At 47.0% G+C, this 27,772-nt stretch overlaps 1 protein-coding gene across 1 annotated transcript; it reads right to left on the minus strand.

The window, feature by feature from the left end:
* Positions 1-371: 371 nt before the first annotated feature.
* Positions 372-27,772, minus strand: LOC144139918 (alpha-(1,3)-fucosyltransferase C-like). The gene is made up of 3 exons (XM_077672142.1): positions 27,704-27,772; positions 26,410-26,543; positions 372-1,410 (listed from the first exon to the last, which is right to left on the minus strand). Exons 1-3 carry the CDS (start codon positions 27,770-27,772, stop codon positions 372-374), a joined length of 1,242 nt encoding a protein of 413 aa, XP_077528268.1.

A 27,772-nucleotide genomic window follows, 5' to 3' on the forward strand; every position in this document is an offset into this window, starting at 1 on the left:
TAGGGGGCCATGAGTAGATATTTTATAAACATGGCCTAACGCCGCCTATCCTAAGTCACTCGAGCGGCATCACAAGATCTCTCTGCACACAAAATTGTTCGTCTTGTGGGCTAGAGAAGTAGCCCAGCGAAATTTTGTTTCGCATGCTTAAATGTATAGCAAATCGACTTTGCAAGCTGGCGCATAATGTTTTCGGCTTGATAACCACACCTAGGTTCATGAAGTTCTGCTCAGTACACACATTTGGTTTCGCTGCCAAGTAATGTTAGGATTATGCATTCGGGACAGGTATGTTTGAGTTCAGCAAACATTTAAGCATTCTTTGCATCCTCAAAATTCACTTTATTGCAATCACCGCTTCACCACAATGGTCATGACAGCTTCATGGTATGGTTGTTCCAGGCACGGCATTGAGACGTGTTATTCCACCAATGAACAATGTCTGGGTAAACCGATTCTTCCTTAAAGCTGGTGCTATAAAGCTTAGCACAAAGGTTGCAGTAGGTATAGTACTCCCAGTGCTTCACGTCATAAAGTCCTTTCCACGCAAAATACTTTCTGTACAAACGAAAGTCTCGTTTAACATGCTTAAGATAGTCGGCGAGGTCCTTCGGGGTCTTGAATGCAAGAGCGTCAATGTAGGAAAGTGGTGGGGCGAAAGATTTGTAGTCAGCAGCACCAAAGGTCACCGGTATTATGTCAAATTGAATGGTTAAGTAGAACTTTTCTGTAACGTAGTCTTTGCATACAGTGTTTTCGAAAGACAAATAAAAGAAATATTTTCGGGAAAATTCTTCATGAAATTTTGAGCCGCGGGGCTGACACGTATAGTTGCCACAGTCTCCATAAACGTCGACCCGAACATACTTGCGTAGCTCCTCGACAAAGTTCTCTCGCTGGCCGAATGTATTGCAGTGGCTGACAGGCCACACCGCCGTAATTTCTTTCTGCATCCATATCTTTTTGATGTGGTCAATGGAATACGACTCTGGTGCTGCCTTTCGTTTAACGCTTCCGTACGTATCCAAAACATCCGAGTCAAGCCTGTATGTCATGGTCCAGTTTATAGCGGTCCTCCAGGAAAGAAGCGGCCCCATCTCAAAGTTCGTGGGCGGCTCCAGTGACCAGAACACCCACTTCTGACCCAGCGCTCTTCGAGTAGGCACGTCAGAGGCGTTCAGGTCGGAGTAGTAGAAGACGATGGCATCACTTACGGCCATTGTACGCCGGTCATTTGCTATATAACAGAGATGTGTGCACTCAGGGTTTTGCGTCCAATAGGCCAGTTCAGCAGTTCCATTTTCGCTGAGTCCAGAATAACCCCACCAGCCGGATATCGTCGTCCAGAACAGAATCCGTGGTTTGTCAGGCTGTCCAAGTTTGTCGGTGCGCTCGAAGAACGGCTTCCATCTATTGTCCGTGACAGAAAAAAAAACGTTATTTTGATTCCGAAAATCAGGTATCATGGAGGCAGACTTACAGGGCAAAAATTTGAATGGGCCCAGAAAGAGGCTTTGAAAAAACATGCATGTTCACATAATCAGATACATCAATCTTATCGAAATAATTGTATACTAGATATACTAAAAATAACGTTTAAACCAGGGCCACTCTCCGTGTGGTATATCAATATATCCTACCGGTGCGAAGGAATTACTGTCTTGTAAAGTAAACCTTACTTGAATAACGCTTCTGCAGCATAGTTCTCTGAGTCTTGGCGCCCATTTCTACATTTACGCTCGTTTCTTTCTCTAGTATTGATTCTTTCGTAATTAAATTACCTTCTGTAGCTAGTTTTTTCCACATAACAAACTTTATAATTTATACGACCACACCGGTCACAAACGATTATGCAATTTGCAGCTCCGGAGAAACAACGTTGCGAAGCGCACGTTCAAAGAATCGCAAGCCAAAATACGGATCTCATTTGCACTTCTGTTGAGTTTTATGGGCGTCACATACCTTACTTAGTTTATTACACTCTAGAAACTAACAAAAATCAGCCACATTCACTGCTGCACAAATGTTTTCGGTGCACAGTTTTCGCTTCTCGATGGATTCTAGACGACCCGCTGGCCTGTCGATTTTGTTGGCGTCTTTGGTTTTGCAAGCTAGTCTATTGCACGGACCTTCGATCGGTCAACGTGTTAATTTCACTGTCGGCGTCCTGTGAAAACGTGCTCGGCGAGCGCGGAAGTCGGCGTCACCTTGGTGTTTTCGTCGTATCGCCACAGTGCTACCGAGTGTTATGAAGAAGCGTGGTAATACAGTGAAGAAGGCAAATAGGGCTAACACAATAGCGTTTAACCGTTCTACAGGAAGAAATAATTAACAAAAGCTACGGCCACAACCCGCCGACACTGGTCAGAACACGCTTCCTTTTGCAGGGAATATCTTCTTTGCGACGTACATGGCAGAATCGATGACGTACAATCGATTTAAATGGCGGTGCACAAAACGCACAGAAAAGGTTGGGAATAGGGTGAAAAGTTTTGCAAGCAAAGTGGGGGCTTGCAGCTACTCGTGCAAAAGTTATACATGGCACAGGAAAAATTTACCACCCAAATAAAAAACTGCGGTGGTTCCTTTAGTCGGCTCAAAATGCTTTTTAGGGACCTTTAAGGAAATAGAGTAATAACGTCTTCAATTGATGAATCTAGGAAAATCCATAGCGTTCAGCTGTGGCGTTTTTCTGTGGCCACACTCAAACGTCAGCTGCCGCGTTAGCCGAAATTTTTTTTCTGCCTGCTTCCTTCGTCTCCGCGATTTCAGCTTGTCTCAAATAGAAAATGTATTGCAGGGCAACATAGCCACCAAACCTGCCATTTGCTTATTGCTCAGTTATCCAAGCAAAAAAGAACACGCTACTCTAATGCATCTCCATTATTCCTTGAAAGCTATAGGAACGCTGAACGCACAGGCCAATTCCATTGACACACGGAACCTTAGGAACGTTCAAGCAGAGATAGCCGTGGAAGTGCCGTAAGTACGGGTTTAGTAGATAGATTTGATACCCTGAGAGAACCTCTTAATGCCTTTATTTTATTTCTGTCAATGGCTACGAGCCACCTCAGCAGTCCAACGTTTGCCGCTCCTGTAAAGCAAGCGGCAAAGGGCTGGATTGAAGAGTATTCGTGTTCCTTTTGAATGTATATTTTCAACCAGCATGCTCATGCGTTACGGTATTATCTGAAAGCATTCCATTCTATTTAGTGTCAAGAGTTGAGGGACTATCCTCACATGCTTGCATTATCCTCGTTATGTTAAGAAGGTCGCTTGTGCATTGGGAATTTTTCCTTGTATTCTTCTTACAACATGGCTAATTATATAGAAAAGTTTGCCGTATGCCTGTCTGATCGACTAAGGACTAAAGCTCGTATTGTACCGGTCTGCTCATGGGATCGTGATTAAGATCGTCTTACTGCAACTCTGTGTCGTAAATCTTAGTCCTTACAACCGTGGTTCCGAATGAAGTCAGGAACAATCTACAAACAAAAGTGCAGCTCCGTTGCGCAAGGAGAAATATTCTCAAAAAACTACATTGTAAATAAAGCGTTACTTTATTTTCTGTACTGGACATTTGCCTTCGCCCAGGACTTCAGGTAATTTCGGTCCTCCAGCTGACAGCATGCTTTATTTCTGAGATTTTTTTACCAGGCGTCTAGCCTAACGCATTGGTATATCAAGCAAGAACACCCTGAATGCCTATAATAAAAGCTGCACGACACGTCACTGGTTCTTTGTATGGCTTGACACTCTTGTTCCAGAAAGAATGCATTTCAGTTTTATGGCTATATTTATGTCGCCTTGAATGTTATATCTTTGCTCGTTGTAGTAGAATATAGTGTGAACCCTTGTAGAAAAAATACTTACCCAAAGAGTCCACCAGATTTATTTCCGAGTTCAGAGAGCCAGGGACGGGTCATATTCAAGTGTTTTAAAGGTGAAATTTTAATCGTGGGGAGGTGAAAGGCGGTCAGCAGAGCAACGACGAGCAGTGTACTGAACTGCAGCATCGCCAAGTCTGCAGCATCGCCAAGTTAGACCGTGATCAGCTGTATACACTTAATGTTTAAAATGCACAACAAAGCCAACTGGCGCAGTCACAAAAAAATGAATCTGTGCAATTTCAATGCTTGTCGTTATACGGGGTGATCAAAATTAGGTCGACAGAATTATTTTTTTTAATTAGGCGTTTAGGTTTACATGAACACCACTTATGTAGTGAGGTTACTTGCCCAGGGGGACACAGAATGGAGTGGTAATTGTTGATGTCGGTGGCTGAATTCACTAAAATATAATAATTACCTTTAAGTGGCTGCAGTAAGAAGGAATGTTTCGATTGAAAAAATTAGTCGCAATCGTGTTTCTACGTAGTATAATTTGTCCGAATTCTTCTATCGCATCCGCACTGCGAGATACTGAACTGCGAAGTTTATTTGCCGTTCGCATGATTCCGCATGCTAGATAGTGACGACCGGCGCAAAGCTCCTCCCTTTTGTTCAGCGGTTTCGCATACTAGAGATTGCGATAACGTGGGCCAAGGTTGAAAGGGTGCCAGTAATCACTTTTTTCCATGCCTCCACCCGGTTGTCAAACTAAACACCGTTCAGAGCAGGCACGTCACAAAAGGGAGGAGCTTTCGCCACACCGCACTGTCTTGCATGCGTAATCATGCCAACATCAATTAAACTTCGTAGTTCGACATCTTGGCGCATGGTTTCACAAGAATATTTCTGCGAAATGAAACTGCATAGAAACACAATTGCGTTTAACTTTTCAAAACATACCTGTCTCCTTATTGCAGCAACTATAATTTTTTTTTAATTTTCGTCAATCAATATTTACCACTTCAATCGGTGTCCCCCTCCGCGCATAGCCTCACTGTAGAGTTCGCCTTCACCTAGATTCAAGTGCATAATTTTGAAGAAACCTTTCGAATTAGGTTTGGTCACCCTGCATTGATCACCCTCCATGATTTACGCGGGTGCACCGACACATCGGCGGGAGAACGCGCTCGAATAAAATGACCATTCGATTCCAGTGCCAATCCTACCAAAACCAAAAAGTACAAGGAATCCGGAAAGTTATCAATAAGTGTATCACTTCGGAAATATATAAATAATGTATGTACAAATTATTTATCTTCTTCCCGTCCACTCAACTATCCGCATTCCACACTTGCAGTTTTATTCACTTCTTTCATATCTCGTGTGAATAACTTTGTTGACGAAGCCCCACACACCTTTGCAGGCCTAAGAATTGCGAGACGTTTCATCATCATCATTTATTAAACACTTAAGGACCCCAGAGGGGCATTACATGAGGGGGTGGGGCCAGAGTCATCGTAGTACATATGTGGCACAAGGAAAATACGATTCGATACATGGCTCATATAGAAAATGTATACAACAAATTTAGTTTGAGAATTTAACTACAACCAAAATATTAATAAACTAAAAAAGGAGCATAAGCAATTCGTAGGGATTATATGAAAATGAAGGCTGAGGTTAGATAACAAATATTCTTTGAATTTGGCCGGATTGTGTTCACGGACCAAAGAGTTTGGCAGCGTGTTCCATTCTTTGATGGCACGTGGTAGGAATGACATATTGAATGCGTTAAATGAACCTTTCAGCACAACTGCATTAGTTTCGTTCATACGCTTTAAGCATTTTATATTCCCGTGACCGCTTCCAGAAATAAGACGCCTCACTTCTGTAGAAAAAGGAGACACGTACACTTCCTTCCGCAGTGCTACACCACATTCCTTCTAAAGTACTGTAATATTGAGATCCCGGGTGAGAGAAATCTAATTATTATCTGAACTGTAACAGGGTACAATAATTTAATACGACGAACCAGTTTAAGCGCAGATAGGTCTAAGTAAGTATTCAAGAGTTCAAGAGCACCAGATTTCTTTCAAACGAACGACACAAATTACGACTCTGTCGGCCGTTTGGAGCTGCGGTGCTCTGAGGAGAGCAGAATTCTCGCACCGAATCCAGGTAGGAGAAACGACGCATCATGAGGCTGTCGTGTCACGAAGCGGCAAAGCAAAAACTATAAAACAAATGCACAAGTGCCTCCGAAATTTCGTTTAGCTCCATGTAAATCTCGCGCTGACTATGCCTGTGCCTAAAATGACGGTTCGGTGATAGTCAAATCTCGACATAACTAATCGCGCGGGACCTTCGAAAAACCGTTCGTTATTTCAAAATACCCTTGAAATAAAAAACTGGCGCTTATAAGCCAGTGCTCAAAATAAAGCATCACAATAGAAGCGTGTGCATACAGGCAAACTACCAAATAAACATGTTGCGCTCACGTCAAAGCTGCTTCATCAGACATAAATCAATAATTTTCTTATGGCGCGTGTAGCACGCGCGACCGATCGGGAACGCGTTTACATATTCTGTCTTCCACAATACCTTATCGGGTATGCCATTGCACCGAGCAAAGAACGTGCGGGATTTGTTCATATGAAATAAAAGATAAATGTTCGACCCGGTCTCATCTCCTACTGTGCTCGGTGAACCGCAGTCGTGATCTTTCGCGTCGTCATCGTCACTAAAGTTGATGCCTGCACAAACTTGTTCTTTGCTTTATCGCCAGCTGTTCTCATCTATGGATCTCGCCAGAACAACGCCATAAAACTATCCCCAACAAAGAAATACCTGCCCGCACATCTGATTAGCCTGAATAACAACTAACCGGCCACCAACACCCAACACAACGAGAGAGAAGAGAGACAAACTAGGCTAGGTCTGCTAGGCCATTCCACATGAAACCACATCTTTATGTTGGCGCTAGCTGTTCGCGCTCGATATGGTGCTGATTAAAGCTACTGCACTCCGGGAATACGTAGAAAAACGGCGGTTTTTATTGCACGCGATAGTTCCGGCGCTGTTACTTATAGCCGAATTCGTACTACTGATATTCCTCAATTAAAACAGGAAAAGAAATTACGTGCGTTTTTCTGAAATGTGGGCTATATTGAGATCCGTAATTCGGAAATATTTTTACATTGAATAAGAGGCAATCGCGTAGGGATTCCTAAAAGATTCGTAAATTTGAGAAATTGGTTTGTGGTGTTCGCAGTCACGGGATTTGACTGTCGACGCTGTCTCTAGTGTACAAGATTCATATTCCCTGCCACTAGGGCTGAGTTGTACTGATGCTGGCAGTGTTTTGGAATAGCGAGACGCCTAAAATTCATGCGTAGCATTCTTTGACGAGTACCCCCAGAGCCAGGACAGTGTAGCACCTTTCATTTCTACTAAAGCACAGATATAGCGGGAGATTCAATTGTAATTGTCACAATAGCATAAATGGAGATAAATTGTCGAAGATATTTTCAAACATTGATCAAGAAAACACAAAAAATACCTAAAATGGCGAACCGTGTAGTGTCCTGAATTTTGAAAATAATGCACATTTACGGAAAGTTCTGCTTCTAATCGTCATAATAATGTAAATGGAGACAATTGGTCTTAATAAATTTTGAAAAAAAATGAAATGGAACAAATATTAAAAGACATTACGCTAAATGGCCTACTGTAATCCACATTATTGCGGCATTACCAAAATAATACGATTTCGTGGAAGTTCCACTTGTAATAGTGATGATAGCGTGAATTGAGATAAATGATGGCTGAGTATTTAAAAGAAACAGAAAATGTGACTGTCAAAAAATCACACTCAAGACAAGCGGCGTAAGAATGCAATACGTTAGTAGACGATTCTTAAAATTTCTGGTATCTTCTTCTGCACATTCTTCTTCTATGTAAGCGCTGTGCAAAGGTCATGCGCTTTTAACTTTGTAGTCGCTGTGGCCCCAAATATAGTCCGTGGGAATGTAGCTCACCACGTTCTTGGCTTATTCGTGTCTTCTCTTTAAGCAAAAGTTCTACGGCAAATATTTGGCAGAAAGAACAGCAACACAACGCCTAAACTGAACTTTGACATGCCTACTTTTGAACGGTGGGAAGTGAACTTTTCTTGAGACGTGCATATTTCTAATTCGCCAAAGCGTTACGACGTCTGAAACAGTTTTTACCACAGACAAACTGTTTCCACCAAGAACTGTCGTTTGGGCACGCTCTGAGGCATCACGTAAAAGTGGATAATCTCGCCGCTTATTATGGGCCGCGTCATTCACTCCTTGCTGATTGGGATTGGATTGTGTGCGTACGTAATATGGATGATAAAGTGTGTATCTGGGATTATATTTTGCTATTTCTGCAATCGTAATTTGGTGATGATTACCCACTAAAAACTTTTTTGCTACCTCAATGGGGACAGCACAGTGGCTAGTTTCTATAAAAAAACTGTCTGTTCATTTGCTGTGTCATTTATTTAGTGGCGAACCAGATGCTAGCCCAGACTTTGTTTTCAAGAGCAAAGTTTAAGCTATGCCTCTCAAGGGGGATGTAAAAAAAGGGCTGTCATGTGTAATTCAGTTATTTTTGGCCCGTGAGCAGGGCACCGCGAATGACACAGGGAACCAAGATCCATACTGAACTGAAAAAGTGTCACCTGACTACCATTAGTAGCGTCATCTAGGATCCCTTGTATACACAGACAATGGAAATGTTTAGTTACAGTGAATAAGAGTAAACTCTTGAAGCTTCATTTAGCAGCCAGTAAACGTAGCCGAAAATTACGAGCTCAACCATGCTGGCCAGGTCGGAAAATTTTCCAGAAAATATTTTTTCCCGAATGCGAATCACGCGTTTCGTTAATGCCATGTCCCGCTAAAACATACCGTCCATAATACAACTGAACAGCGCTGTGAGTACAAAAACGCTGACGGCATTACGCTATCGTGGCCAAAGCGCGCCCAAGCGACGAAGCACAACATATATTCAAAATTATTTTGAATTACGATTTGTGCAACGCTTCCGGGACAACCCCAGCGAACACATCCAAACTCATGCAGTTCTGGTGACACTGGGCGAAGCACCAGCAATTTGTTGCAATTTTCGTTCAACCCGTGAATAAAACATAGGAGGTCGGTGCAACCACGAAACGGTAGGTATTTTAGGTCAAGTTATGTGGACCAGCCCGGGTACAGCCGCGCTATCTATAGAAAACACAATATGATTTATTTATACTCCCTAAAAAAATCCCGGTAATGTGCAGGTGATACCTTTTTCAATTTGAGCAACACAGGCCTAATGTTAAGCAATGGCATGAATAGGGTATATTGAGATAGACAAATAGGGACAAGGCATGGCAGCGTTTATTCCGGCTTTCTCCAGCAAGCAGCACATGAAACCAGAGCGAATGATGATGAGAATTGAAGACTCTAATATTTGTAGAATGATGATGAGTATGTACATGAGGTGTACAAGGTGTCCTGCGTTATAGCGTATCAGTTCGCAAAATACTTTTCTCACAATATTGATTTTATTTCGAAGTTCTCTCTGAAGATTTATTCTAACGCCCTCGTCTTGCCACGCTCCCAAAAGCCGACTTAAGTACAAAAACAAGGCTCGGAGAAATTCAATCACTCTGCATAAACATTTATGGGTATATATACCAGTACACGTAGAAATACACAAAACTCAAGAATGGGATAAGCATTTTTTTTGCAATTCTTTACCCCGAGGTTGTATTTACAGCAACCTAAAAAATTGAAAAGTGCATGTTACACTCAAGCAAAGTCATGATTATAAGAACACAGTAAGAATTGCCAAAAGAACCACTTACAATACCCCGGAAGCTCTTGGCGTTACGTCTACCAAAATAAATAAAAGCGTTAACAAACAAATAACAGGTGCCTCAAGATCCGACTTTTCCTATCAGGAGGAGGTAATATTGTGATTTGCCTATGACCCTCACAAAAGCGCACCCTCAGCCCATGTGAAGGCTAAATTACCAGGTCACCCATAAAATTTTCGTACATTTTTGCACCTTTTCTTATGCTACTGTCTACAAAAAGGCGCTATTATTTTAAAAGACCTCTAAACTCCACGCAATGCCTTTCCACCGACGACAAGGTACACGCCGAATGAATAGTGTAAAATTACGAAGACGACAAACGGGCCCGACATACTTAACCTTCCAGCTGTAGGAACAGCGCTGCTTCTCGCTCGTGTAATTGCATAATCGTCATTATCACGTGTACTGCCACTACCTCTCGTCGCTACTGCTGCATTTGCATTAGTGCGTGGTCGTGCAACGCAACCGGTGTCTCGCTTGTTATTGAAAAAAAATTCACAATTCTTTATGCGTCTCCGAAAAACACAAATACCGGCTTCGTTTTTAGCTTGTAGATGGTCTGCACATTTACGGAAAAAGATGTACCGTCCTGGTGCCTCGAAGATAAGAAAACAAGTTTTTTTTTTGGCTGATTTGGCTACCTCTAATCTCATATCAGCCCTAATTTTAGAGGCAGCCGGGAATTTCTCACCGCAGTTTCCACGAAAGCTGGCTGGCCTAAACTTTTCTGAATATTATTACGTTCCAACGTAACCTAACATAAAAAACTCACCGAACCTAGCGTTACTAACCGAGCACTTTATAGCCAACTTAAATCCAACCAAACTGCAACAAAGCAAGTCTAACCCAGCCAAACGACAGAGAACACTACCTATAATAAACGTATTTTAACCCATTCTAAAAGTCATGTGCCTCGTTCTCGCGATATAGTAAAAACGAGAGAAAAAGTATTACAGAATCACGGTGACCGAAATATCCCCCCCCCTCCCAAAACAAATCAGCGCATTGTCAGATTCATACCCAAGCCTTCTCGCTTAAAACCAACTACTATACCACAGCGTTACAAGGGCAACAGAAAGCGTAGCTTTGTAGGGAATATCTATCACGTACACGTAGAATCTCCGCGTAGCATGCTTAGCCAACGAGAGGCGGCAGCCGTGAGAAATTTCTGACGGTAATTCGCATGGTCGCCGTGATAATACCCTCTACCTTCCTTGTTACTTCGAACTGAGTGGGGATTGAGCAATATGTGGGCTTGCTACAGTCAAATCAGCCGCATTGTTTTTTACATTCTCTGACATGGCTCGGCAGTGACAATTCAGCAGAGAATTCAACAATGCATTCTGTAAATTGTAACTCATTTGACGCAGTAGGTAATCATTCAAAGTAATAAATCTGCCCACCGCCCGTACAAAAGAAAGCAGTGGGCGGTAAAACGCACCGTTGCGAGAAAATATGAAGCAGACCACGGGGCAGCAATGAACCAGACGGGAGAAGTTGGATGGTGGGGTATTTACCGTTTGCCGAGCAAGGAAGGAAAACAGTCAGCGTTTGGCAGACCAAGGAAGGAAAGCAGCTCCCAGGCGTCCGGTTCGAGTGAAATCATGGAATACCGATGACGACGACGATGATGATGATGATGACGATGATGCCCTGAACGTTTGGGCGCGTGCCCACGAGGGGTTGACCAGGGCTAAATTACTCATGGAAAGAAGTAGGCACTTCAAAATACTGACGCATTTTTGGAAAGAAAGCGGCCGCAAAATAAAGTTGAGCCCCTAAAACACATTATTATTACCCTTCAGCAATCCAAGCGACCGGTAGTAGAAAGGAATGTGTGAATACAATTATGCATATTCTTCTTTGAAAACCAAAAACTTGTTTCACCAACAGAGAACGGAGCCGATAGAATCAACCCCAAATGCCCAATGGGGTCCTCCAAAAACAGTTGTCTGGCCGCCGAGAAGTGGCGACAGGCAAGAACCAAAAACATCGATGGTTTCCGCTAGCGAGAACCACACACATTGTTTCGTAGGGGAAAGCCCTCTTCTAAACAGATAGAAATCTACCCTTGGAATCCTGCAGCGCAGGTCGGTGAATGTCACTTCGCATTTCTGCGAACACAAAAAGGAAATTACACCCGAAGTTTAAACCTTGATGTTTTTCAAAGGATAGGAGGCCATCGGAACCAGCAGCGTCTAAATGTCAATGTCGTTTGAAGGGCTGCCGGTCGCCATCTGAGAGGGAGGAATTCCGGAAGGCTCCCCCTTTTTTTTCCTCTTTTCACCCAGTTTTGGGCAAAATAAAGTTATTATCATCATAATCATCAATCTTGGAGGAGAAAAAAACGCTCCATTATGTAGGCCGAATCGAACAGAAGCTGTGACACCGAAATTAGCCAAATGGCCTTTTAACTCGCTGCCCCCTGATGTCCGTATGGCCAAGGACCCAAACAAAATATATCCCCTTCCCGTTCCTTGGATAAAAAATGAAGCAAGCTCACAATAACGCGTAGGAGGTGAAGGTGGAGAAGATGTACTCAACCTTAATGACCATAACGAAGGTTTAAGCCCACGATTGGAGCCGCTTTGCTGCTTCGCTGCCGGAGCGACCTTGATTCCATCACTGATGTTTACGTGTGAGCTTCTTTCATTTTTTGGTAGCGATAATCTCTGTACATCACCTTGGAGGGGCACATAAGTGTTACCACGTGTTGCTTCGATTACGGCGAACGCTGCAGTCTATTCTTCCGAGAAAGTGTCAAGGTAAATGTACGTGGTAGCGAAGGTTCGGGCGAAAAGGGGCTCGGAACCGACTGCCAGCGACATCCAAACGGGGAGTAACGGGAATGGGCATTTAAGCGTGACTAGGTGAGGAAGGAACCAACACTACAATTAAAAAACCAAGTTTTATTCTTTAACAAAACAATATTTATATTGTACGAACAATATTTATTACGTAATCACATTTATTTAGGCACAGTATACAAAGAATATTAATAATGTTATTCATTCTCAAAAACCTTTTTTGCAGCGCCCTCTGAAGAAGGGTACGTGCCATTGCTGTGTGATGCAGTCCTTTTGCTGTAAAATTCGTCTGCGAGGAAACGCATTCTTACGTGCTTTGGTTTTGCCCATTTGGATTTGTTTTTATTTACTTTTTTGGTGTGAACCTAAAGCTTGCTGGGCTGGAGTTGCGAGGTGTGTACGACGTGTACGGTGTTCAACGGGGTGATGCTACCAATGGTTGGCGCAGAGCGCGTTCCTCGGTGCCCACCGAAACGATGTGCTGTACAAGGTTGCAACAGCAACTCCCGTTCGTCTGATGTTTCAATGCAGCGTTTCCCTGTAATTGTGACAATTTAAGTCAAAAATATAATACTGGTAATAGGTTCCTGGAGGGTTGTGTGAGGGGACGTCGTGGTGCTTTAAAAAAGGGTCTAAAGCTTTATGTTATGTCACAGTTACCGTTTCATTTCACCTCAACTTTGGATCGGAGCAAGTGGTGTCAAATACTCAAGCACTTATCAGCGTATTCCATTGGCGCAAGAATTTTGTGCCACTCGGATTCAAACGATTCGTTATAATTGTCTTTTGCAGGGCCTTCTCTCTTGCATAACAACGCTTGTAGTGATCGTAGCTTCCCGCGCTTGCACGTGCATGCAATCTTTCCATTGCATTACTGTGTGGTGTTGCTCTGTGCGGTGCTGCTGCGACATATCTTTCCTCCTATGTATCTTTATTACGGCCATCGCTTTCTTTTTCATTGATGCATTTTTTCTCCTTTTACGTACCTTGCGACGGTTGCCTAAACAATGTTACCATAAAATTGCAGGCATGAATTCTGTGTGAAGTTCTGTAGAAACACATGTCCAGTTCACAAGACGCCCGGACAGCTACTGTTTGGAGTGATGTGCTTGCTGTACTTTCGGGAATCGGCCTTCCTGCGGCTCAGTTTTCTGCGTCAAATTGGAGTTCCTTCCATATTTCCAGTTATCGGTTTCTCGGGCGCGTAAAGAAAATGATAGTGCATGCAATGCAAACGAGCATTTAGTAATTATTTCCATACTTGAGTTTGTATAGTGTAACAAACATGTTTTGTGTTTATCCAAGAATAAAAATTGAATGTCACGAGTTTGGCATGACTGTGCGTTATTTCTTCTCTTAGAACTGAAGCACACACGCCGCGCAGGCTTTTATAAGCCGGGTTCAGGCTATTGTCGCAGCTGTCGTAATATCTCTTAATAAGGACGTGATATCACCTCTCACCCAACCGAACGGTGTGAAACTCCGTTTTTTTACGTTCAAATCGCACAATATGGCTGTTACTTCGGTAGTCTGAACATAACGTAACCTTGATCTAAATTTACCGCACGCACGAAACCTGCGTATGTGCGGAGCAATAACAACCAAGAAGTGGCGTAGGCAGAAATTTGTATCGGAGGAACGGGGGCGGACGCTTTTGGTATGAAGGGGGGGGGGGAGAGAAGGGGGCAGCAGAACAGTGTGGTCTTGTGTCATTTTGTGCTGTGTATCCCAAGGAAGAGAAAAATTTCTTGAGACGGGAGGCGGTGCCCGGTTTCCTGTTTGCTACCTGCTGCAATTAAGGTAAACAACTGCTTTCTTATATACAACGGTGGGAGCAATGAATGCGGAAGAAAGATTCATAGGAAATACAAGATTTTTTAGCAACACGTTGTCGAATCATACGACCGTATGCTTAAGCATGTTCATCTGGTCACAAGTCTGCACTAGTTATGCTGGTGTTGAATTGAATCATACTCGCCCAGCGCTCGCCGACTTGCGTGGTAAGGCAATGGCATGAGCCCTCAGCAATCAGAGGCCTGCTAAAGCTTTTTTTCAGTCAAATGTTCACGCTAATCCAACCAAAGTGACGTTACGTTTTGACCAGATCTTGCATAACATCTGATTTGTTTTTTGTTCCGCAGGAAGTGTTCCCTTCTCACAAAGGCAGCGCTAATCCCGATGAGCAGCTCAAGGGCTTCATTTTCTGAGCTCGTGGGCTTCTATGGAAGCTTCGCTACCAGTCACATTCACTTTGCAAGTGTTGTCACGGTTGAGGCGAATGCTGGAGTTTTTTTTTTGGCAATCTTGGCCAACCTCCCTGAGATGAGCGCTAAGCATTTCATTGTATTTGATAACTGCCGAGCGGTCATCGCGAGGCCCGCCCTCACGTATTTTTATTTGCACACGGGAAATTAAGATTTGCGACACAGCTTCGCTGTATAAGCAATTATGTGCCCTCCATGGTGGCTCAGTGGCTACGGCGTTGTGCTGCTGAGCACGAGGACTCGGGTTCAAACTCTCGCAGCGGCGGCCGCGTTTTTGATGGAGGTGTGAAGCAAAAATGCCCGTGTGTTAGAGGTTTAGGCCTATGCTCATGATCCTTAGGCGATCAAAATTATTCCGGAGTCCTCGCATACGGCGCGGCTGAATGCCTGTGTAATGTCGAAGAATTAAACCTCCGAGTCCATTTAAAACAATTATGTGCTGTACAATTGATAGTAGGAAGAGCAACTTGATGCCGATATAAGTGACATCAAATCGGATAATACCATGATGTCTGATACCTAACAAGGTACTTTACATAGAGCGAGAGCTATTGCTAAATATTCTAATATAGAAATGAGTGTGTTGTCCGGGATTTGTGGTGAATAATTCAATATAGAGATCTTGCCCTCTCATGTGGTAGTAGCAACGGATGCGTCGAAACTTGCTCCAGGTACGGGCGACAAAACTCTGAGCCCACAACCTAATTGCTGACTTTGTTATGGCTTACATGGCTATATACTAACATGTGAAGCGATGGTTTCTTGCAATAGTTCTTCCCTTACAAATCTCACCTCGCCAATTTTTAAATGTTGTTGTTGGAGCCTTTCTGTCGGTCGCACATCATAACATCTTCAAAAGATTTGTTACTCTTTCGCACGTTTCTTTTCTGGCTCTCTATTTACACATGTGCCTCATATGGAATCCAGGTCACTGGGACTCGCGACAAAATGAAGCGGCTGATTTCACCAGCCGCACCATCAAATCATCTTTGGCCAGATCATCCATGGCAGCATATATTTGAATTATCCTGTATTGAACCTCCGCCCATCTCCGTCTCTGCAGGCGTGGGAAAGGATTTGCAAATACCATTGCATATGGAGAACACAACAAAGTGCTATTATATTCATAGAAGACCATGCATAATGCCGCAAACCATACATAGGGTTTGTTTATTTGTGTTTTGCTTTTACCGCACGGCTGTGCCGGGCTGCGTTATCTCTGCGCCAAGGGAAGCGCGTGTTCCATTCTTTCTTTCTGTGCCGCATGTGTTATCTGTTGTGATGGGGAGAGCATTCCGATCTAACGTGAACAGCCCAGAATAATCTTCTTGGATCTACTATGTTCTCGATGCGAATCGACGTTTCGAGAACCACGCGCGCCGAAAGATAAAAAGCCTGCAGTGCGGACGCCGGGGCATTCGATCCGACGACACTCGCCTGTGCAAGTCACTTTGTTGACCGCTGCTTCGCCGCCTCTGTATTCTTTTGAGTTTTTAGGGGAGCACAAGTTCGCTCCAATAAACGTATTTCTCATTCAAGACAACTGCTTAGTCCTTGTCTTCGTGACATCTGGTGGAGGTGCTGGGTACGCACCCTTCATGCCCACTACAACCTCTGGAAGCCGCCAAGTCAGTCCAACAAGAGCCAGCCTCCGCGTGCAAGATTTGCCACCCGAGTTCGGTCTACTACCGGAGAAGACGAAGAAGAAAGACGTCGCAACCAGCACCATGCTCAACCAAGCCAATCCTCCTGTCGTTCTGCAGCAGCCACGGGACCCGCCATCATTCCGAGGAGCCCCCGCAAAAGACCCAGAAGAATGGTTGGAAAAACTGGAGCGCGTCCGGAAATTCAACAGGTGGGACGACGCAGAAACGTTCCGGCACGTTTTCTTTTACTTGGAAGATTCGGCTCGCACTTGGTTCGAGAACCACGAGAGCTCCTTGACAAACTGGGCTCAGTTCAAAAGCGAGTTCACTAAGACCTTCACTACCGTGGTCAGGAAAGAACGCGCAGCACTTTTACTCGAAACTCGAACGCAGCACCCCAACGAAGGGGTAGTGATCTTTGTTGAGGAGATGAAGAGGTTGTTTCGACGTGCGGATCCGGAGATGACAGAAGAAAAGAAACTAAGGTTTCTCATGCGAGGGGTAAAGCAGGAGCTTTTTGCTTGCCTTGTCCGCAATCCTCCCAAGACGGTGGCCGAATTCGCGTCTGAGGCGGCCGCGATGGAGAAGACGCTGGAAGCTCGAACGAGGCAGTACGATCGCCCGGTCAACGTGATGGTTTCCGAGACGATCGGTGCCGGGGCTACAAGCTCCGACACACTGCGTGAGACCATCCGAGCAGTGGTTAGGGAGGAGCTTCGGAAGCTTTTTCCGACGACGCCGCAACCTCAAGTGGCTTCCCTGACTGACGTCATCCGCGGAGAGGTTCAACACGCTTTGGGCACTTCTATGCCACCCGAGGCACCCCGCGAGCCACAGGCGATGACCTATTCTGCGGCTGTTCGTCGACCCCGCCATGCTCCAACCCGTCTACAAGAAGCTCCACCGTACCGCCGTCCACTCTCGCCGCCGTCCCCACTCTCGCCGCCGTCGACCGTACCGCCGTACACAGCCCAAACCCAGACGCCGAGAAAGACTGACGTTTGGCTAACGCCAGATCATCGTCCGCTGTGCTACTCTTGCGGGGAGGCCGATCACATCTATCGTCGCTGCCCGTACAGGAAACTAGGACTGCGTGGTTTCTCCGTCGACGCCCCACGCCCCCGACCCGGCCAGCGCCCTACTGAGATCAACGAATACCTGTCAAACACCAACCGAGGACCAGCCCGCTCACACCGATCGCCATCGCCCTACCCATACCAGTCGCCTAACCACCGTAGCAATGCTGATTTCGCACGTGGAAGGTTCCCCAGCCCACGCGGGGGAAACTAAAAGCAGCAACTTCTGGAGGTGAAGTTGCTCTTCGGCAAAATACTGGAAACCCTCCAACGACGCAAGGACGCACTGAAGACAGTGATTCACGACATGCCCTCATCCCGACGACCCGACCCAGCCCTGACGAGACTCCTGAACACGACGACCGCCACACGGTGCGACGCTTACCCGACCTGACCGAGACGTCCGTTGAGAAGACGACGACAACGACGATGCACATGCCCGACCGTCAACACGTACAAGCAGAGATACGACGCCCCGACGAACCCGGAACTCGAGGAAGACTGCATCTGACGTCAAGGTGTCCATCGACGGCTTTGACGTAGTCGCCCTCGTAGACACGGGAGCTGACTATTCGGTAATGAGGGGACCATTTGCGTCTAAACTGAAGAAAGTTATGACCAGATGGGACGGTCCGCATATACGCACAGCAGGAGGCCACCTCGTGACGCCAAGTGGAACGTGCACATCGCGCGTCACCATAGACGGCACGACGTACCCTGCCGCGTTCGTCATCTTGCCTAACTGCTCCCGCGACGTAATTCTCGGAATGGACTTTTTGACCGACAACGGCGCAATAATTGATCTGCAGACCAAGTCGATAACTTTTTCCTCCGATCACTCCATGACGCCGGAACCGAACCCCGAACACCGTGGAGCTGTAAGGATAGCCGATGATCATGTCACCCTGCCACCCCGCGGAAGTTTGATGATCACCGTTTACTGTGAAGGTGCTGCTCCTGACGTTGACGCTATCGTGGAGAGTGACCAAAGGTTGCTTCTCGACCGCGGTGTGTCTGTCGCAAGAGGCATTTCGCGCTTCAAGGAACACCAATCCCACATTTTGGTTACTAATTTCACCGAGGAGTACTAGCATTTAAACAAGGGCGCGGCAATTGCATTCCTCGAAGAAACGCAGGAAGCAAGTGACGTGATCGCGGTCGCCGACTTTGAACGCACCCCCGTAGAAACCTTCAAGCTCCCGCAGCCCTTCGATGTGAATCCGGCGCTACCGCAAGAACAACGGAACAAATTATTGGCTTTGCTGCGTCGCTATAGCGAATGTTTTTCGTCGAGCGCAAAACTACGTCAGACCCCTCTAGCGAAGCACCGAATAATAACCGAAGATAGAGCCCGACCTACCCGACAGTCACCGTACCGCGTCTCTTCACACTAACCGGAAGCCATCCGGACTCAAGTCGACGACATGCTCAGCGACGACATTATACAGCCATCGAAAAGCCCCTGGTCTGCGCCCGTCGTACTCGTAAAGAAAAAAGACGGCACATTAAGGTTTTGTGTTGACTACCGGCGACTGAACAAAATCACGAAAAAGGACGTGTACCCCCTCCCCCGAATCGACGACGCCCTCGACCACCTCTGCCACGCGAAGTGCTTCTCATCGATGGACCTGAAGACCGGCTACTGGCAAATTCAAGTGGACGAGAGAGACCGAGAGAAGACTGCATTTATAACCCCAGACGGCCTATACGAGTTCAAGGTGATGCCGTTCGGGCTGTGCACAGCACCAGCGACGTTTCAAAGAGTCATGGACACTGTGCTAGCTCGCCTTAGGTGGCACACCTGCCTCGTATACCTCGACGACGTAGTGGTATTCGCCCGGACTTTCGACGAACACCTTGCAAGGTTGGAGTCTGTACTCGAGGCCATTCGTACGTCGGGGTTGACGCTGGAGCCTGAAAAGTGCCGTTTCGCATACGATGAACTCAAGTTCTTGGGCCACGTCATCAACACCGCGGGAGTCCTACCTGACCCGGCAAAAACTTCAGCTATCACGAACTTCCCTAGGCCGAAAGACAAGAAGGGCGTGCGAAGATTTCTCGGGCTGTGCGCATACTACCGGCGCTTCATCGCAAACTTCGCACGCATTGCAGAGCCACTCACGCGCTTGACGAAAGACAGCACCCCTTTCAGCTGGCAAAACGACCAAGAAAAAGCATTCTGCGAGCTGCAAAAACGCCTGCAAAGCCCGCCCATGCTCGCTCATTTCGACGAAAATGCCGAAACGGAAATGCACACGGACGCCAGTGATATAGGCTTGGGTGCCGTCCTTGTCCAAAAGCAAAGCGGCTGCGAAAGTGTAATCGCCTATGCCAGCCGTGGTTTGTCGAAGGAGGAGAAAAACTATTCTGCCTCTGAGAAAGAGTGCCTGGCTATTATATGGGCGATTTCAAAATTTCGCCCATAGGTGTATGGAAGGCCATTCAAGGTTGTAACAGACCACCATGCGCTGTGTTGGCTCGCCAATTTGAAGGACCCCTCTGGCCGTCTTGGGCGGTGGAGCTTGCGCCAGCAGGAGTTCGACGTTACAGTCGTTTATAAATCCGGCAGGAAACACTCCGACGCCGACTGCCTGTCCCGCGCCCCCGTCGACCCACCACCACAAGACTCTGATGAAGACAGCGGGTTCTTCGGGATCGTGACGGAGAGCGACCTAGCCGCCCAGCAGCGTGCCGACCCCGACTTACGCGTCATAATCGAGTACCTCGAGGGATGCAACGTTGCCGTTCCTAGGACCTTCAAACGCAGCTTACCAGCATTCAGCCTGAGAAACTCCGTCCTCGTGAAGAAGAATTTCAGCCCCGGAACAAGAGCGAATTACCTTCTCGTCATCCCCGCGGACCTTCGTGACGAAATTTTGGAAGCGTGCCACGACGACCCGTCTTCCGGACATCTCGGCACAGCCCACACTATTGGAAAAATCAAGGCGAGGTACTACTGGCCCGGCCTTACCTCTGACGTCAGCCACTACGTCCAGAGCTGCCGTGACTGCCAGCGACGAAAAACGCCGCCGACAAGACCCGCCGGACTTCTGCAACCGATCGCCGTCCCATCGAGACCATTTCAACAGTTTGGAATGGATCTTTTAGGCCCGTTCCCTACGTCACGATCACAGAACAAGTGGATTGTCGTAGCGACAGACTACATGACGCGCTACGCAGAGACCGCCGCTCTTCCGAGAGGGACTGCACAAGAAGTGGCAAAGTTCTTTATAAGCCAAGTTGTGCTGCGACATGGAGCCCCGGAAGTCCTAATCACCGACCGCGGAACGGCATTTACTGCGGAGCTGATGCAAGGAGTATTACGCTACAGCAGCACGGATCACCGAAGAACGACGGCGTACCACCCCCAAACGAACGGACTAACAGAACGTCTGAATAAGACAATCGCAGATATGCTGTCAATGTACGTTGACGATGAACACAAGACTTGGGACGAAGTGCTCCCGTATGTCACGTTTGCGTACAACACGGCTATCCAGGAGACGACGCAGCTGACGCCGTTCGAGCTTGTCTATGGTAGAAGGCCGACTACGATGCTCGACGCCATGCTTCCGCACGTAGAAGACGACGACCTCAACGCCGACGTCCACGGATATCTTCAACGTGCGGAGGAGGCCCGCCAGCTTGCTCGAGTTCGTATAACGGACCAGCAGCTGGTGGATGCGCGCCGCTACAACCTCCGACGCCGAGACGCCGAGTACCAACCAGGGGATCGTGTGTGGGTTTGGACTCCCATCCAACGACGCGGACTCAGTGAGAAGCTCCTGCGACGCTATTTTGGACCCTACCAGATTCTACGACGTGTTGGCCAACTTACCTACGAAGTGATCCCTGATGGTGACTCCGGCACATCACGACAACGCAGGCGGCCTGAAGTCGTCCACGTGGTTCTCCTAAAACATTTCTACGGACGATGACGAACTTTTATTTTCATTTGTTCGGACTGTCGCTTATGTTAGCATCGGGTCGATGCACTCTTAGAGGGGGGGTAATGCCGCGAACCATACATAGGGTTTGTTTATTTGTGTTTTGCTTTTACCGCCCGGCTGCGCCGGTCTGCGTTATCTCTGCGCAAAGGGAAGCGCGTGTTTCATTCTTTCTTTCTGTGCCGCATGTGTTATCTGTTGTGATAGGGAGAGCATTCCGATCTAACGTGAACAGCCCAGAATAATCTTCTTGGATCTACTATGTTCTCGATGCGAATCGACGTTTCGAGAACCACGCGCGCCGAAAGATAAAAAGCCTGCAGTGCGGACGCCGGGGCATTCGATCTGACGCCACTCGCCTGTGCAAGTCACTTTGTTGACCGCTGCTTCGCCGCCTCTGTATTATTTTGAGTTGTTAGGGGAGCACAAGTTCGCTCCAATAAACGTATTTCTCATTCAAGACAACTGCTTCGTCCTTGTTTTCGTGACAATATCTAGGTCACACTTCGGAATTGCAGTTTTGTGACTCCCCCGAGGTAGAAGTTACAATACTAGCATGACATTTCAATTACTTCGGCAAAGCTTTTTATTGCATCGCGCTGATCTCATCCTATGCGCTCTTTGTGATGCTTGCGGTGAAAGGACAACAAAAGATCATTTTTTTATTGCCACGGTTTCCCTGTCGTTAGCAATTGTTAGTCAGCCACACCTATTCAATAGCTTGAGGAGACGAAGGAGGAATAACTTTATTTTACGCTGGTTAGGTAAGGGTGTCGTTTGCTCGAGGAGGGGAGGTGCCCCTATTCCAGGGCCCCTGTAGCTCTAGCTGCACTCGTGGCCCATCGTACCAGCTTTCGCTGATCTTCCGGGTGCGAGCTGAGCAACGCAGCTTTCCACTGCTCAAGAGTTGGGTTGGGTATTCGGGGGATGTTTGTAATGGCGGGGCAGTCCCACGTAACGTGGTACAGGGAGGCATAGTGCGTTGTGCAAGAAGGGCATTTGTTTGAAGGGTGAATTGTAGGATACATGGCATGGAGACTGCCTAGGTGCGGGAAGGTGTTTGTTTGCAGTTGACGCCAGAATGTCGCTTGTTCTCTTGTTAAGGATTTGTGCGGAGGGGGAAAGGTTGTCGTGTGAGTCGCTGGTGCTGTAGGATTGTGTTGTATTGCAGCATTATGGGCTCCGGGTAATAATTCTCCAGTGGTGCCCGGGAAGCATGGGCTCGGGCGACAGCGTTAGCTCGCTGATTGCCACAAAGAGAGTCGTGTACAGGAGTCCATACTATTGTAACACTTGGGAGGTGTTCTGGTGCCTTGCTGGCGAGAATGCGGTGTGCTATACAAGAGACCCTGCCCCTTGCATAGCTCCGGCAGGCGGCCTGAGAGTCGGTGATGACGCGTACGTGTTTTTGGTTTGACGCGCTGGCTGCTATGGCGATGGCTATAGCTGCCTCTTGTGCCTCTGTTGAGCTGCTTGTGTTGACGGAGGCCGAAGATATCTCCTGCAGGTCTGGGTCGATGACCGAAATTGCCATCGCTGACCGATGCGGATATTTGGCTGCGTCCGTGAACCTCGAATATCGGTGACTGCCGAATCTAGACTGAAAATATTTCGCTCTCGCCGATCTTCTCCCTGTATTATGCTCGGGGTGCATGTTCCGAGGTATTGGTGCCACGTTGAGTTTATCTCTGAACTCGAGGCGTAAACTCTCCGTCTTCGCGGTGTGCCCTCCAGCGTTTGTTGAATATCCCAGACGCCGGAGTACATGTATTCCGGTAGGAGTGAGCCTGAGACGTTCCCGCTGGCTTATAAGGTGTGCTTCGATATGCTCCTCCACTGTGTTAAAGACGTCTAAGGAGAGGAGCTTGCTAGTTGCTGTGGTGGGTGGTAGACCGAGTGTTTGTTTGTAAGCCTTGCGGAGGATGGTATCAATCTTTTCCTTTTCGTAATTCTGGAGCTGGAGATATGGAGCTGCGTACACGATCAGGCTGATAATTAGGGCTTGCATAAGTCTCGTCACGTCTGATTCTTTGAGCCCGTGATGCCTGTTGGTAATTCTGCCAATGATTCGAATTATTCCGGCTGCTGATTGTGTGATTCGTTGAACTGTGTATCCGCTCTCACCTATTTGCTGTATATGCAAGCCAAGGATGCGTGCTCGATCGACAACGGGAATCTCTTGCCCGTCCAAACTCAGTCTGATCTGGGGTTGCTCATATGCAAACCCTCGTCACCGGCGTTTAACTAGAAGTAATTCCGATTTCTCCAGCGCGCATTGGAGCCCACTCGAGTGTGCGTATTGCCGCACTGTATGTACGGCGCTTTGCAATTTTTATTCTATCTCGCCATCCGATCCCGTGTTGGTCTAAATCGTTATATCATCGGCATAAATATCATGATGGATGCCTTGAATCTCGTGCAGTTTTGAAGGGAGCTTCATCATGTCTATATTAAATAGGGATGGAGAGAGTATGGCACCTTGTGACGTGCCTTTCTTCGGGGTTCTTATGGTGTCTGTGCGGAGATCTCCGATTAATATTGTGACCGTTCGGTTCGTCAGAAAGGATCGGATGAAGTTGTACGTTCGTACGGCACAGTTTATTTCCATTAGATTTTCGAGGATAGTATGATGGGCTACATTGTCAAAGGCTCCTTTCAGATCTCACGCCAAAATTGCCCTGACGCCCTGTGGAGAGGCCTGCTGGATGATGTCCTCCTTTAGTTGTAGCAGAATGTCTTGGGTTGATAGTTTCGGTAGGAACCCGAACATTGTTTGAGGAAGAAGTTCGCGATCTTCTATATATGTCCGTAGACGGTACAGAATTATGCGCTCGCGGAGTTTCCCGAGGCACGACGTGAGTGATATTGGTCTCAAGTTTTCTAGGGTCGGAGGTTTAATCGGCTTCGGGATGAGTACTATGTGGGCGTGGTTCCAATCCTCTGTTAGGGTGCCGGGTTCCCAGTGTTTGTTGTAAAATTTCGTTAGGGCTTGAACGGAAGAGTTGTCCAGATTTCTTAGGAGTTGGTTTGTAATCTGATCTAAGCCCGGAGCTGTGTTGCGAGTGAGAGCGGCAAGTCCTTGATTGACTTCAGCCAGCGTTATAGGGCGGTCTACTAATTCGTTCGGTTCCCCTGTGTATTCAGGGTGTGTTGCATTTTCAATGTTGGAACCTATATATATCTTAGTAAGCGAACCTAGGATTTCATCATCAGTACCCGGGTGTTGATGCACGATGCGCTGAATGGTTTGCTGACGCGCGAATTGCTCCTGGTCGGATCCAGCAGTTGGCGGAGCAGTGACCATGTTTTCGCCGTGCTCAATGTGACTTGCAGGCCATTGAGTAGCTGCTGCTGCCTATTAAATCAGGTTAACTCAGCGGCATAATTTGCAGCCTTCTCGGTGATTTTGGCTATCCTGAGTTTAAGCTCTCTGTTGTGCCTCTGCCGCTTCTATTTTTTTCTCAGACATCTTCTTGCATCCCACAGATGTAGGAGGTGGGAGTCTGCCGTAGGTGCATCTGTAGATAGAGCAACTTCTGTGGTGCACGTTTTTACGTCGGCGTGTGTCTGGGCAATCCAATCTTGTATAGATTATATTTCCGATATGATGCCATTTCTGGCGGTACGGAAGGAGTGCCAATCTTTATTATTGGTAGCCCCTATTTTCTTCTTGGTATGTGAGACGGGAAACTGGGTAGCAACAATATAATGATCACTTCCCAGTGTTTTTTCGGTATTCTTCCATTCGGCGTATTCTGTGTTTCTAATTATAGTTAAATAAGGACAAGTGTCTCTAGACACGCTATTTCCTACCCTTGTGGGGTGCTCTGGGTCTGTGAGCATTTTAGGTCCGTGTTTTTGTATTTTCTCCCATAGGCGGGCGCCCTCGATTGTGGAGACATGGTATCCCCACGCAGGATGAGCAGCGTAAAAGTCGCCCACAATGATTAGCCGGTTTCGCCCAGGTATTTTAAGTGTTTTGGCGAAAAGGTAATCGATGAAATGTTTTCTGCGGCAAGGAGGGCTGTATACATTCAAAACAAATGTGCTTAAATCGTAGCGGTTTGGTGGCAATATTTTCACTATAACATGATTAACGTTGGCTCCATCTATTGCGTACTGTATGACTGCGTGATTACGTCTGACCAACGTGGCTGTCTTGCTTTCTTGATCGGTTGTGTATGTGATGTATTCGGTTTGAGAGTGTTTAACTCGTATTTCTTGCAGAGCTATTACATCCGGTGGTTCTTCTAGGTTTGATATAAATTGCTGTAGAACGTCCTTTTTCTTCTTGTATCCCCGACAGTTTCACTGCCAGACCTGCAGGAGAGCTTTTTTTCCCATGCGAGAACTACCCCTGTGGCAGAGTTTGTAGATTGGTGTTCACGTCTGAAGGCGACGCTTCCGTTGTTCGATTTTTTAATTTCTTCGGCGCAGCCTGTCTATCCAGGATAGGCTGTATGTCTTCACGTAAATTCGATATGGAGAGCATGTTATCCTGCGTTGCCTTATATAAGTCCTGCATAGGGCGCTGCGTATCCTGAATGACGTTCATATTCATGTCGAGCTTCGACTGTTCTGGTTCTGACGGGTTCTCCATTTCGAGTGATTCATTTCTGGATGCAGCTTGTGGAGACGCTTGTGGTGGGTGTGTAGCTTGAACTGGTTCTATAGGCCGTTAAGCCGATAGAAGCGGCGACCTTGGGGCCACTGCTGCTAATGCGGCTCGTAGTTGACGGATTTCGTCTTGTCTCTGTCTGTCGGATTCTTGAAATTGCCGAATTTGCGCCATAAATTTGGCATTTATCTCATTAGCTTTCCGCAATTGGGCGATGAATTGCTCTCCGCGCGGATGACGGTTTTGAAAGGTTTTCTGTTGCAGGTGTAGAGGTGGGGAGGGATTGAGCAGTGGCACTGTGAAAAAGCTGCGCTCCCCAGCTCACCTGTGGTGCTCCGGGGTCAGGCTGACTCTGGCTGCTGGCCCTGACGCTCTCCTTGGATTGCCCCCTCTTGGCTCGGTGACCAGACTGGGAGAGGACTTGGTGTCCTGGCGGTTGGAACCGGTGTCCGGGGTCTTCTGTCCGGAAGGGCGGGAAGTCTCTGCGGCTCATTAGGCCAGATGCAGGTGGTAGTCCGGTGGTAGCCCGCGGTAGGTATGGACGCTTCAGTCTCTGTGAGACCTCGCGCGCTGCCGTTGGGTGTTTTCCCTGGCACAGCACACATTTGGGCGCACATGGCTGTTCCAAATGTCTGACATAGTGCAGTGTTGGGGGAGGGCACACATCGGCTCGATATCCCTCTTGGAGGCAAATTCGGCAGACGTTTCTTGTTGGGCGGTAGGCAGTGCATCGCATTTCGCCGTTCATGTAATACACGAAAAAGGGGAGTCGTTTTCTGGCGAAAGTGATTACTGCTGGATATATCTGTCCACCAATCCGGGCATAAATAATTTCATGCCCTGGAGCTTCCAGGTTGTCCAAAATGTCGTCTGGTGTTGTTTCCTGATGTTGTTATCGGGGGAATTCCATGCACTATCCCTTTGACTGGTTCGTCCGGGGATGCTGTGTATGCCGTGACTGCGTAGTTGATTGCTCCGAGAGAGAATGTTTGGAGTTTGATCAGCTTGTTCGCCAGGTTCAAATCGCCGTTCATGTAATACACGAAAAAGGGGAGTCGTTTTCTGGCGAAAGTGCTTACTGCTGTATATATCTGTCCACCAATCCGGGCATAAATAATTTCATGCCCTGGAGCTTCCAGGTTGTCCAAAATGTCGTCTGGTGTTGTTTCCTGGTGTTGTTATCGGGGGAATTCCATGCACTATCTCTTTGACTGGTTCGTCCGGGGATGCTGTGTATGCCGTGACTGCGTAGTCGATTGCTCCGAGAGAGAATGTTTGGAGTTTGATCAGCTTGTTCGCCAGGTTCAAATCCGGAGTGCTGTAAATTAGGATGTTTTGCTTCGAACCGATGCGCAGTTTATTGGGTCGTAGGACGGTTTTGGCAAACGAATTCGATGTGTCTGCTTCCAGTGTGCTGCGAAGGCTTGGACCCACTTGTCCGGTGTTCCAATAATTGAGGTCTAAGGACTCTCGAGGTCGGATGATCACCTTGAAGTCATTTCTCGGAAGAGGTGGCAGCTTCGGTATATTTCTCTGGTTAGTTGAAGGCATTGTTGCCTGAGGCGGTGGCGCTGAAGTACTAGCTAGTTGGCATTCCTTGGCTAGTTTTCGCCGCCTACTGCGGCTGTGTATCTCCATCCATGCGGCTTCTTCCGCTTCTGCATGTTCCTCTGGTTGCGCGGGGTCAT

This window comes from Haemaphysalis longicornis, unplaced genomic scaffold (genome assembly GCF_048455015.1).
Source record: "Haemaphysalis longicornis isolate Haplotype H1 unplaced genomic scaffold, Haemaphysalis longicornis Haplotype H1 scaffold_5, whole genome shotgun sequence".
Classification (NCBI taxonomy): Eukaryota; Metazoa; Arthropoda; class Arachnida; order Ixodida; family Ixodidae; genus Haemaphysalis; species Haemaphysalis longicornis.

What these genes read in the sequence shown, in the direction of transcription:
- LOC144139918 (XM_077672142.1), bottom strand. Translation starts at nt 27,772, where the DNA reads ATGACCCCGCGCAACCAGAGGAACATGCAGAAGCGGAAGAAGCCGCAT. An exon ending in GATGGAGATACACAGCCGCA is followed by an intron (nt 26,544 to 27,703) that starts GTAGGCGGCGAA and finishes CCTTCCGGACAG; the next exon opens with AAGACCCCGGACACCGGTTC. An exon ending in CTGACCCCGGAGCACCACAG is followed by an intron (nt 1,411 to 26,409) that starts GTGAGCTGGGGA and finishes CACGGACAATAG; the next exon opens with ATGGAAGCCGTTCTTCGAGC.